This window comes from Anser brachyrhynchus (assembly GCF_964034855.1).
Source record: "Anser brachyrhynchus genome assembly, chromosome: 5".
Lineage (NCBI taxonomy): Eukaryota > Metazoa > Chordata > Aves > Anseriformes > Anatidae > Anser > Anser brachyrhynchus.
This window is the reverse complement of record NC_137699.1, coordinates 19,262,270-19,275,810: the sequence shown is the minus strand read 5'-3', so window position 1 is coordinate 19,275,810 and position 13,541 is coordinate 19,262,270. Positions and strand designations below refer to the sequence as shown.

The 13,541-nt window shown below is 35.5% G+C and overlaps 1 protein-coding gene across 1 annotated transcript in view; it reads right to left on the bottom strand.

The window, feature by feature from the left end:
• Positions 1-13,541, bottom strand: part of MUC6 (mucin 6, oligomeric mucus/gel-forming) — an 82,113-nt gene that overhangs the window by 58,786 nt on the left and 9,786 nt on the right. The window contains exons 4-6 of the mRNA XM_080593831.1: positions 4,861-4,923; positions 2,581-2,634; positions 1,351-1,591 (exon numbers count right to left, since the gene is read on the bottom strand). Coding sequence (XP_080449957.1) covers positions 1,351-1,591; positions 2,581-2,634; positions 4,861-4,923 — 358 coding nt within the window. The remainder of the gene's footprint in view (positions 1-1,350; positions 1,592-2,580; positions 2,635-4,860; positions 4,924-13,541) is intronic.

Here is a 13,541-nt window from a genome sequence, read left to right as displayed (position 1 = left end):
CTGAATTCTAACATTACAAAGCAACAACATTAAAGAACAAACTTATTTTGCTAAGTACTTGGTAAATATCTGATGCAATCACAGAACCATTGGTTGTATGGGTCCTTGTATGGTTACCCAAGCCAACTTCCCACCTGAAGCAGGACTGTCACTGACATTAGGTTTAGGTTGGATATTAGGAAGAACTTCTTTACTGAAAAGGTTGTTAGGCATTGGAATGGGCTGCCCAGGGAAGTGGTTGAGTCACCATCCCTGGAGGTCTTTAAGAGACGTTTAGATGTTGAACTCAGTGATATGGTTTAGTGAAGGACTTGTTAGTGTTAGGTCAGAGGTTGGACTAGGTGATCTTGGACGTCTCTTCCAACCTAGATGATTCTGTGATTAGCTAATGTCAGTCGTGTTCAGTTGTTGTGAACGCAAGACAACAACTTAAAATGCAGATCACTGGGTTAGACCTAGAGATTTCTATATTTCTCCTGGAAAATAAATAGAGGACATTCTTCTAAATACAGTTTGCTAAAATTAAGATACAGCTGCAAGTCATCTTTTTGTGCTGATGGTTATTGTATTTAACCAGGTGAGTATAACAAAATACAGACAACCCATAGGCAGCTATTTCCCATATCTGCATGTACCTACAGAACAAAAAAAATCAATGCTGCCTATCTGATAAAAGCGCTGAGAACTTCCCTGGATGAGTGTTCTTGTCTGGGAACAATTTGTCTAGAAGAATGAGCGAGGTGGAACCAAGGGTTCCCATCAATTCAATTCCTCAGTAAAACAGCTGTTTTCTGAAGACAGTAACCCTTGGATAACATAAACAGTCAGTGGTCTCATACACAAGAACTTCTTTGTAAGCCCAACATACTTTTCAGTTTGTTGAAACAAACATTTGTCAGTTTCTCTTGTACCCTAGATATGTGTTACCCTTTAGCACACAGGGCTCAGAGTTACCCAAGTCTCAAATCAAATAACCTCTACACATAACACAGGAATTAAAATATTTCAGTACCTACTAAAGCATATAAACAGTTTCAGCTGTGCTTAAAGCAGAGACTTAAGCTCTTGTAAACAGACTAGTATTAGTGAGAAGACCACAGTTTCAATGTGAGAACTGTTTTGGTTAGTTTATCCCTTTGCCTATACAAATGTACTCTAAGTTTGATTCAAATAGCTGCAAATGAAATACTTTAGATTCTAGAGAACGTGAACGCTTGATAGGAAGAAATGGGAGTAATCTGTGTTAACTTCTATAATTTCATTGATTTCTGATAGGCTTCTGTACTGAAACTGCTATATAGCTCCTTGCCTTTTTTAAACGCTACCTCCCCTTTCATCTCAGTATCTTACCCAACACTTCTGACAGAAATGCTGTCTTTCTCAACAATGATGACAGAAGGTCCCAGCTCAATAATGATCCTCGCAATCTTTTTGTCCAGCCCACGGCGGAACTGAACGTTGAAGTCTGGGCTAGATTCATCACATACAGTTGCGAAGATATAGTTGCAGGTCCCAGTGAAGTCATACTGGTATTTATCAAAGGTTGAAAAGTGCCCTCCACCCCACGTAGAACAGGAATCCTTGCTCATAACTATAAACGAGAAAGACAGATTCAGGTCTCCTTACAGTATATTTATTCATTCTGGTTGCCATTTCAAACATACTAGCAAGAAAATCTAGTAAGTTTCTACCCAGATTAATTATGTGAACAACATGCTAGTGACTTTTCTGTAACCTCAAAATTTTATTTCAACTCAGGAAGCAAAACAATTGTTGGAGTAAGAGCAATACCCTTTCATTGAATGTAAGCAAAACTCCCTGGCTTCCTTTTAGCTTGGGAGACACCATTCCATCTCCTTCTTGGGTGATATAAAGGTTTACTATCTTATTGCAGTCTGCTCAAACTGTTTGTAAAGGCAACAACTTGCTAATGGAGAGACATCTTAGCATCTCAGATACACCATTTACGGGGCTACCTATGGCTATCTAAGCATCATGAATCATTGTACAGTCAGATCATTAGATATCCAAAGACAGCATTCAAAGCTCCACTTTAAGTCCCCACTTTTTCTGCTCTCTTTTTGTGTGACGAAGTTCAAGCCAGCTTTGTAAATACATGGAATGTTTTAATCACTTTTCATTTTTAAGAAATAGTCACTATTTGTCTGAAGGGACAGCTTAAAGGAGGTTGAAATGAATCATAAAGGAGAGATACAATTCCAGCACTTGATGTGTTACAGACACTTCTATACCTACTTAAAGCACCTGAGCAGTCCCTCTGAAGCTGAAAGAACTACTGAAGTAAGTAAAATCATATCTTTTGTTATGTATTTCCAGACTTACATCATTGCTTTTCATTGTTTAATAATTTTGCTTATGTAGTTTTATTAAGCACAGGTATCTTAGATTATAACTTTGAAGCTGAAACTATCAGGTAAGTTTAGCAAAGTCTACCTGCAATTTATATTCACTGTTTCAAAGCTGAAACATATTTTTTAAAGAGTGATGTAATCTCTGCAGAATGCTACTATTTTTATTCAGGTCATGTTGAAAAAAAACTGTTTTCCAATGAGCTGTTACCTGCTGGCAAAAAGTACTCCTCTTCCACACTTCTGTGCTGTCCAGAACGTCTAACTGGAAAATAGGAATTGGCTAATTGTTATCGTTGATCCTTCATGTTCAAACCTAGCCAATTCAGAGCTGTGCTTAACTGATACTGACCAACAAACCCCAGCTTTCTCAGAGTGCGGCAGGGAATGATTATGTGGGGTTACACAATGGTCAGAGTGCAATAGGTGTCTGTTTCTATACATAAAGGAGTGCCTTCAGAATGCAGTTTATTTGTTTTTATTTAAATCTTATCAGAGAAAAGTAACAAATGGGAGTGTGAATAATTCAACAAAGCCTAAAATGAAATTATATATATTTGTCTTTTGAGTTCAGTTTTTATTATAGCGATATCTAGGGATTTTCTTTTAATTTGTGTATATCTGTGCTTTACTCTTCATCTTGCTTTATGAACTGACAGAAGACAGGTAATAGTTGCTGAATTCTTTTAATTGTTTTTCCCTTTAGCATGAACTAGTGTAGATTTCCATACAGCTTTTCCATGCACAAGCTGAAATAGAATTCACATAGCACAAGCCACTCTTTGCTGCTTTGGCCTAAAAAAATGCCTCTCATAATAAGTTTGAATTTTATATCATTCTTTGTTGTTGTTGTTCTACACCTCTGCAGTTTCCCCAAACTAGATTAAGAATTTCATTGTCAACCACTGAAATGCAGGAACTTTAGGAGTACACAAAGTTGCTTTTTAACAGCATGTACTAGAAAAGCACCATATTTTAACATAAGACTTGAAGATCATAGATTACTAGGAAGAATGTCAGTAAACAGAATATGGTGGAAAAATTGTTCAGAATATTAGAACTGATACTCATATTTATTTCAGAAAGTGTGTTTTCAGAAGGGTTATATCCTTCTCTATCCTGTCTTAGCAGAACAGCACCTCATGTAAAATACAGTCTATCATCTCAGCAAGTTGATATGTATTTATTCTTTTCAGAGTTGCTGAAAACTAAATGTTTAATGAATGAAATGTAAATTCAAAGGTTGGTGCCTCACATTTCTTCAGAACATATGAAGTGTTGCACTTGTTCTTCCCAAGTGTTGATGTAGATCAGTATTTTCTTTCCAGCAGTGATCTTTAAGAGACTGACCAAGGGAACAGTACCATCAAGTCATTCACATATAGTTCCCTAGGTACTTTCTCAGTCTCCAGTTACTTTCAATTTGGGGGATTTTCTGAGGCAACTGGAATTTGTCTGCATATTCCCTTTGGACTCTGGCTTCAAGTACTTGTTTCAGCCTCCTCTTTAACCCAAGTGAAACTTCTTTATAACTGAAAATACCACTGTTGTCAAAAGATACAATTTTAATTATAAATTAACATCTTAATTATATCAACTGTTGTAAAAGCAGTTCTGATAGCTAACTATTTTAGTAATTAGAATTATAATATACTACTTTACGCTTTGGCACAAATATATTACCATCTTTCGTAGTTTTTAGACTCAGAAGGACTAGCACAAATTTGCAGTAAGTAGGTGGCTGGAGTTAACTTTGCTTAGAGAAGATGATGCGTGCATACAAACTTTCTTAGGAGTTAAGGGGGAATTTTTGTGAAATTAATCAGGACCCATGGCAACAATAGCTGCAGTTGAATGTTGGAGTGGAGATCTGTCTGGATCAGTGGATACCCTGACACCCTGCTGGCTGCTGGCTATAGAAGTGAGGAAGAACAATTCCATATTCTGATCCTTCACTTGCGCATAAATTTGTTGTAATCTGCAATCTTTAAAATAATCTCATAGACTTAAGTCTATATGTAGAATCAACTTTCTCACTTCCAGGATTTTGGAAATGATTCAAAAGAATCAATTTCCTAAATTCTTAGATAATATTAGACAGTGAACTGCAGTAAGGAAAATCAAACAGATCACAAAAACAAATTCAATAGCAAATTTCTAAATTTGGATTCCATCAGTTGAAAGTCACTATAACTGCTCATAACTACTCTATCCTTATGAATCAAACTCAGTGTGGTAGACCACAGCATTTTCCAATTAGTGTCAAACTTACCGTAGCCAGATGAAACATTTTACCACCTTTTTAATAGGCAAATACTTCATTTATAATTTATAAAATTAATACTTTAAAACAAATGCTCCTTGCGGCAAGGCAAGGACTTATTTTTAATATGTGTTTTGTACAATGTCTTTTGCAATATTGAACTGTAGTTGAATGCAGTTTTTACTCATAGTTGCAACATGAACATTGAGTAATAGGTCAGACACTTACTTCTTTGTAGAGTTTCTTTCTGTTTTTGGAGAAAATATTGGGGCCAATAATTTCCTTCAAAAGCTGTAAGGGAAAAAACAATATAGATAAATTGTCCTCCAAGCACAAGGAATTTTCTTTACATTTATTTTGCTTTATTTTTAAATATCATACAAGTCAAAGTAGGGGCAGCATATACGAGTTGTGTCTTGACACACAAATCCCAATGGCAATTCTAGTGGAAAACCACATACTTCAGCTTGTAATAGAAAATTCTTCTGCAACTGATAAAATGTTAGCAAAGGCTGCCAGAAATCCTATGTAACATGGGATTTCCTGTACTTAAGCCTCAAATCCTGTGTTCCTTGTTAAAAATAACATGAGATAAATCTTTTTGCATGTTTTTGAATTCGTAGTCCACCATCTGGGCAGAAGCAGTGGAGGGAACAGCCAAAACTGGGAAAAATAAGGAAAAAACAATGTCCCATGTGTTCTTTACAAGTATCATGGGATTTGCAGCTGAAGAGTGAGAAACCCCCAGACCTAGTTGCTGCTTTAGCTGCTCTTGTTCAGGCAGAATGATGAAAGCTGTTACCTGCTCCCTTCCACATACCTCTTTACAGTCTGTCTAGTTATGAAAAGCCAAGGAATATTTAGCAAATGTGGAGTAGTGTATGATCCCTTTTCTGTCACATAACGAGACCTCCTGCATGTGCAGAACAGCAGTGTGTCCTTATACATACCCAAAGGTTCTCTCTACTAGCAGCTTGCTTTCTGCCAAGGAAGTAAGAAGAGTCTAAGATGTTGAAAAGGGCTCCTACAGCCCATCTATAAGCACCCCTCCCTGCATGGGAGCTACACACGTAGCGTATGCAAGGAGCCAGCTTTCATACAGTCAATAGCTGGATGGTAACAAAAAAAAAAAAACTGTAAGAAAAAGGACCCGGGCATGCTTCAGAAATGTGTTACTCATTGTTTAAATTTTGTCAGGTCTGGTATTTCTTGGATGGTAGAAGCAAATATCCTGTAGAAAGCACATAATTATTCATTATATGTTTAGAACCCTTTGCAACGGAGAAAATATGAAGGTATATTATGACAGAAAGCTTCTTTAATCACAGACACCAGGCCAGGTCCACACACATTTATACAGAACAGCTCTGCAGGGTTCTGTTGTTTCCATAAGGAAACACTGAAGAGAATAAAAGCCTTTATGGAGCTCCTCAACTGTAACAGACTCTCTAGGCAATTTCACACTGCACTGTTGAATGTGAGGTAATATTTATCATATGGTATACAGAATGCTTCTTTCTCTGTCCTTACATGTTCCTAGTGAGCCATGCATTACAGTTAAGTACACCTCAAAGAAAAAGAGAATGAGTTTGCATGGCTGTTGAGCAAACATTATCACATCATTAGTTGTTGTATATTTTGAACCCCCTTAAGTTTGATATTTCCATTTTTTCTATTATTGTTCTACTGTTTCATTATAATCCAATCTACTATTGTTGGATTAACAGTTTTGCTATCACTGCAGTTTAATCCCAACCTACAGACACTACATTCAAGGGGTTTATGAGTGTGTAAAACCAGAGGATATTTGATTTACAAGAATTGGATGTGCCTACAGCATTATTTTAAGTGAAATTTAACTAAAGAGCTTGATGTAAAACAGTAAGTCTAAAACTTTATGGGCAAATATTTTGGATGAGAACAAGCATTGTATTGATTTACAAAGCTTATTTGTTAGCTGTTCAAGCATAAAATTTGTAAGTCTAACCATGCCAAACCGTTGCAAAATTTTACAAATACTCCATGGTTGGTATTTAGATATAAAAAAAAAAAAAAGAGAGAGAGAGAGAGAGAATGTAATAATTATCCCAGATTACATGTAGGTGTGCAAGGTTTACATTAAAAATACCTAAGGCTATGACATCCACCTTAATATTTTGCTGAAAGAATGGCCAGTAAAACAAATACAGAGCCATGTGCTGACTACCTGCCAATCTGTCCACATCCTGTCGGATCAATTATTAAAATAATTACAGTACAGTAACTATTCTAAGCATTTATGTTCTTTTTCTCACACTTAACTCTGGGGAGATTAGTAAAATCATCCTGGCATTTTATTATTCATTCACAACCACGTGAAAAGGTGAATAGCATAGATGCAGAAAGCGCTATCGCCCCATGTAGAAGATGCACCTAGCCACTGTATCAGGATTTTCCATTGAAAAAGCTTTCCTGGTAGTAAATGACATTTCCAAACCACTGAAATGATCCTTACTGACATTTTACTATAAGTACTGTATTGTCCTTTGAGAAGGGGGATGATTTTCAGATGACATTAAATACTTCATTTTGAGTTAGTTCAACAGAACTTTAAACAGACCTTCAATTTTCCTAGGCAAAGGAAGTTTTAATTTCAATTGCTACTTTCTTCTAGTTGGCTGGACTTCCTTGAGACTTCAGTCTGGCAGAGCACAGTTTCTGTGCAGGCAGCCTGCCTCTTTCTTTATAGGAATATAATCCAGACAGGGAACCTGACCTACTGTGAAGAAATAAGACATTTTGATCCTATCCAACAGTTAATATCAGACATCCCTACGGGAAAATAGAATTTGATGTTGTAATAACTTAAATCAAAGTATTTTATATCAGCTAAATGTATGAAAACACAACATTTTGATTTGATGAAAAACATTCAAATAAAACCTTTTTTGTATCTCAAAACAGAAACAATTGGGGAAGTCCTTTGTTTAAAGGATTCCATTTTTATTATCTCCTTGACCATAAAATAAATAAATAAATAAAATGTTGAAATATCAGAAATTCTGGAAAAGAAGTGAAGAGGTTTAAAATAAATTATATAAATCTAAAATGAAATTTAACAGCAAGAGCAGTGTTAAAGTCATAGCTGTATTACCAATAATCAGCCGCATGTGTTCATGATTATTTCTCTTCAATATGAAATTGTCTCTTGCAATGCACAGTGGCTGAGTAGCATAAATTAAGGTAACTTTCTGGTTACATACTTAGTACATAAAAATACCTTGACTGTACATAAACATCTATTAAGGATCCATGCACAGTTTCAACTATTGAAATAGTTAAAATGATGAAGTCACAACGTAATCAATGATTTAGCATCTATTTAAACAAAAACTAAAACTAACAGCTTTAATCTGGTTTTAAATGTCTTCTCTTTTTTTTTTTTTAATTAGTCTAATGCATGTTTATTGCTTTTTTGAGTTATCAAGGGAAAGATGAAGTAGGTTTTCTGTCTTCCATGAGACTTCACATCAGAAATACATGCTCTTACAATGAATTTTTACATTTCTAGTTAGACTCCTGATGCAGAATTTGGATCCATGAAGAGAAGAACTGGAAATCTTGCTTTAATTTAACTCATGCTAAAGACACAGGACTTGGATCTATAGTTGGAAACAATGACCATCCTGCCTGCTTGCAAATTTTAGAACATAAAAATCAATCTCTTATGGTCCATATATGCCTCCAAAAATGGTCAGATTTCAGAGCTTACTTAACAGAATTAAATCTATTTGTTTTCACGGTCTGAAACATAGCATGCTATTTCACGTCCTAAGAATGTTGATGGTTCCCACAGTAAAAAAACTGCTTTGCTACTCTACATCCTGTTTCTAGATTTTTATGTTTAAATTCAACTGAAGTTCCATCCTAGCCAACACAATCCTTTATAAGGTGAGGCCCTATTTATAATTGCTAACTTTATAAAGAAAGCTTGGGGTTGAGTAGGGGTTTATAGTAATCTTCCAGCCGATTGTGAAGATTAATGCTTATAGTAATACATCCACTCACTTAATACATGAAATCATGTACATTAAAAACCTGCAGGCACTGGCATTTGGGGCTAGTACCCAGAGTTCAGGTGCTTGACTTGGTCTTGGTTACAATGGTGCTAATAAAGTGAATGGAGTTAAACTTGATTTATAACAATATGACTGAGATCAGAAATTGGCTCTGAGAGTTTACAAAAGGGCTCAGTTGCTTTTTTTTTTATCTAGTGCTGCAGTGATTTAAGAGTAATACATGCCCTCAAGCAATTAGAACTATATGGTCCATTAAATGTAGTAAAAACAATACGGAAGAAATAAATTTAACTTTGTTCAAAGTAAAGTAAGTGAAGAATGCTTTTTAGCAGCTTGCAACATGTTCTTGAAATTAGCACTGTAACAACTGATAATTACAGAGAACTTAGAGGAGAGATAGAAAACCAACAACATTATCTTAGACAATGCCAAACCATGGGCAAAGGCGGCTCGCTCTCAAAGAATCCATTGAAAACACTATAGGAAGAGGAATGAGTAAGGCAGAGTAGCTACAGACTCAGTGAACTTACTTGTCAAGTCTTTGTAAAAAATTACATGGTCATCTGATACTCAGATGGGTTGGATCAAAAAAAGAGTCCTTTAAAAGACTGAAGAATTATATTGAATAATATATGAAGGGATACTTAGAGTCATTTAAAAATCTAATACATGGAATGATTTGCCTATTTTCCAACTATTTCAAGTCATGCCATCACATAGCTCGTACTTAAAACTTCTTGCAGTTTGCATAACAAAGGAAAAAGATCTTGATAATTCTATACAGTCTCTTCTGTACAGCTTCCCCAATGACATCACTAGGGCACTGAATCATGAACATCTGAAAGATGAAGGCACTCTGCAGCTTGGAAACAAAACATAAATCTATTAAAAATATTTCCTGTATCCAGGAAGTGTATTATAATTTCTGCATTTCGTACCAGTTTTAGATCATGATCCAACAGAACCACTAATAACTGTATTTAAAAAAAAAAGGAAAGTTAGGAAAGAATTGTTCTATTTCAGTCATGAATTTCTTAAATATGCAGTCACACTTTAACATGCAGCGAGGTAGAAGAAAATGTGTAAACTTCATTCTGCTACTCATGGGAAAGGAAAGCAAGACTTGAACCTCATATGTTGTAATATTACAATGGAGTTTCCCACTTTGTTTCAACACGTGTGTTTTCCTTTAAATCTTATACAGAGAAGGAGATAGACATCTTAGACTTACCAGCACATTGCAGAAAACTGCAGAAGACAAGCAGCAGTTCTGTCAGAAACATGATGCATGCCCTAACTGGAGAGGTTTTTTCCAGTACCTTCCTTCGTTCCAAATGGGCAGTACTGCTGCTGCCACTCTCAAGGCTTACCTCTTCAAGCCTGGATGCTTTATATACAGAATTGCAATGCCCTCCCTCATTCCCATGGCTTTCAGAAATTGTAGCAGCAGAGTACCCGCCAAACAGGATCTCCTCTTTATCAAACTCAACACACCTAAATGGCATTTAGAAAGAAAAAACAAAACAAAACAAAAAAAAAACCACAACCACCAAACCTTCTCAAGTTTGTTATCATTCTTACAACGCTGTTATAATGACTTCTATTTGTAAAAGTTCAAACACATTTAGCTTCATTTACTGAACAAATTTGATGTCATACCCCAAAGCAATCGAGATCAATAATACGCAAATTATGATCACTATCTGATAAGGACAGGAATAATATTGGACAAGCACACAAAATGGAAGAATGAAGTGCAGGATTTTCAGAACTGCTGCAAAGAACGTTTGGATAAAAGATGGCATGACTGAACAGAGATCCAGATCTCTTTTTTCTTTTTTTTAATTAATTCTTCCTTCATTAAATTTTATTAATTCTCCTTACTGGTTGTGTTCATCTCTCCCTTGTGTGACTTTTCAAGTAGAATGATAAACTCTGCCTCAGTAAAATGGGCTGTCCATGGTACAAGCACAGCTTCTTTCCTGAGCTTGGGGAGCAGCGGAATCTAAGAAAGTTCTTGTGTATCACCTTAGCACTGCCAAGGACAGAGGGCAACCCGTATCACAGAACTGGGAAAGCCATTGCATTGCGGTGCTCTGGCATATGACAAGTTCATCTTCTCCAACATCCCAAAAGATCAGTTCCAGTTCAGTTACAATGCTTGGATCCCACCACATCAGAGTCAAAATGCTGAACGCTCTGAATACGTTTGCTGTATGACTGCCACTCGCAAACTGACAGAATGCAGATGTAACTTTACTTGCTTGTCATTTTTCACTAGCACGGTCATTATTTCAGGAAAAAATAACTTTCCCCATAAAATACAAAAGGTATGGATTACCTCTCCATACGAATCTCTTCAGCCTTTCCTGCTTCACCTATGCAATACTTATGCAACTTTATGCGACTCATTACGTTTCTGGGTTCCTATTGTTCTGTCCTCCTCTGGTGTTATGCCTTTGCTTAAAAAGTGGCTCCTCACCATGTCCTTAGAGTTACCCTTTCTGAGTGATGGGAAGACGTGCAGGAGAGATGGTAAAAATCCTTTAATATAATTGCAAACCTGGCTCAACCTAGTTGTAATTAAAATAGAAGCATTAAATCTTAATTGAAATTAAGGTCTGCCTTCATCTTCTTGCTCCTTCTTTCCCTTTCCCTCCTTTCAACTGGAAGGTAAAATAAATGTCTGCTAATAATAGAATTGAAAGCCCAAATTCCAGTTTCTGTTGAAAAAATTCTGCATCTGCATTATGAAGAAACAACGTAAATGAACAAGATTAACATAAAATATTTTCAGTGGAAAGAAAATCTGTTTAGTCAAAACTTTGGCATTTCAGAAAAAATTTTATACTTGGCCACAACTATATACAGATCATTAGCATATCCCGTGATTTCAGCTGGATGGTGAACCTGTAATATTAGAAGCATCCACCTATTAGAAGGCAAGAATAATATCATCACCTTTCACTCTGTGATACCTGATCCATCTTTTTTTTTTTTTTTTTTTACAGATCCTTTTCACGGATTTCACCTCAGTACAGTTATAATAATTGAACTTTCAAAATTAAATATAATAATGGGAGGATTACCATTTGATTCCAATATTTAAATCTTGTACTTGACTTTTAGGGAGTTCCCTTCTGGGATGCCGGAGGTTATAGCAGCACCTACAAATACATTTCATCAGTCAAGTCAGGACTATTGGTCAAAAATATAGCATTTGCTGCAGGACTGTGAGGACTAAGTCCTCAATAACAGGATAATTATTTTATATAGAACAGATGTGAAAAATGGCTATCCAGTTGCATATAAAAAAGCTATTTTAGAGGTATTTATCCATTTGGGGGGGGGCAGTTTTTTTTTCCTTTTATGAGAGGATGACACCCTTAATTAATGTTGTATTTTTTTTTCCATGTCATCATTGTAACTAATTTATTAATATCATAACACTCAGTAATCAATGTTGTACAGGTGAGCAGAGATTACACTGGCCATATATATTGCTCAGTAAGTGTTTCTCAGTAGCTAGCTATAGTTCACTTTCCAGCACGATGTATAATTCTGCAATATTTTGAAATATCAAAAGAATTTATGTTAAGCCAGAAATTATACATATTGAGAAAGTCAAAACAAGTTAGCTAAGTAACAGACCATTTTGCACAGTACAAATTAACTAGGAAATTATATGTGTCTACTTTTAGGATCCCTAAGAAAACATTCCACTTTCAGTAATACACCCTTTTTTTGTGTATCATTTTAACAGCCCTGCATATGTTTGGATAAACTACAAAAAAATGTATCTTTATAAAGTGTCAAACCAATATGCAGCATGTGGTTAGACCTGTACTAGTACTGTGGGTATTTAAGTAATTTCCAACTTGGTAGCTTGTGCCTGTGAAATTCCATTGTTCTTTTTTGTATGTATAGATACTGGCTACAGCTTGGTAACAATCCAACACAGCAGCTGATCTGTTTGTTGTTCTTGTTATATTTTTTCTTTGAGGTGCATTATTTTTTTTATTATTCAAATTTTGAATCATCGTAAGATATATCAGTTTAACATGAGACTATTAAAACCATACATATTTTAACTTTGAAATTATTCCAGATGACTGGCCTTTAAACAAATATTCTAGAATTCTGATGATAGCATCATTTATGCTCAATGAACATAACCTTTAATATCTTAGACATGCAGTTCCAGAATAAGGTAAAATAAGGCTCTTGAATAAAACAGGGTTATATTTATTCTTGATGACTGAGACATTCACTATGACTGGTAGGGCAGACAAGGAAGTTTTGTCATTTCAGGGAAAAATTCAGTATCTGGCAATGTTTTGTAGCACCTACTATGCTATGGAGAGTCATAAGGCATTCCTATGCTACTGCTGTGTAGAATTAATGGAAATGGTTAACTTGTAGAGGTTTTCTTGGTATAGATTTTGCCAAGGTAACACTATGTTCTCATACCTTAAATATATACATGTTTGAATATATCTGATATGAATACAAACTTGGAAGGAAGTTTGAAATATTTCTAAAAAAATAAATTCCAATGTCAAACTTGGAAAATAGGATTGCCACATGAAAAGGACTTCAAGCCAATTCTGCTGTCTAGGGCAGAAACACTAAATTCCTATTGTGACAACCAAATATATGCTGACTGCATTTGCCATGAAAAATTTGCAAATTATTAATGTAAACAGAATTTAGCTACAGACCGAACAAAGCTTTAAAGAGTAAACGAATGAGAAATTTGTCATAACCATGGACGACCAAAAAGAACTAAGTTGCTGTTTCTCTGTGTTGTTGTAGAAAAAGGTGGGGTACTTTTGACTTCTCTACTACAGT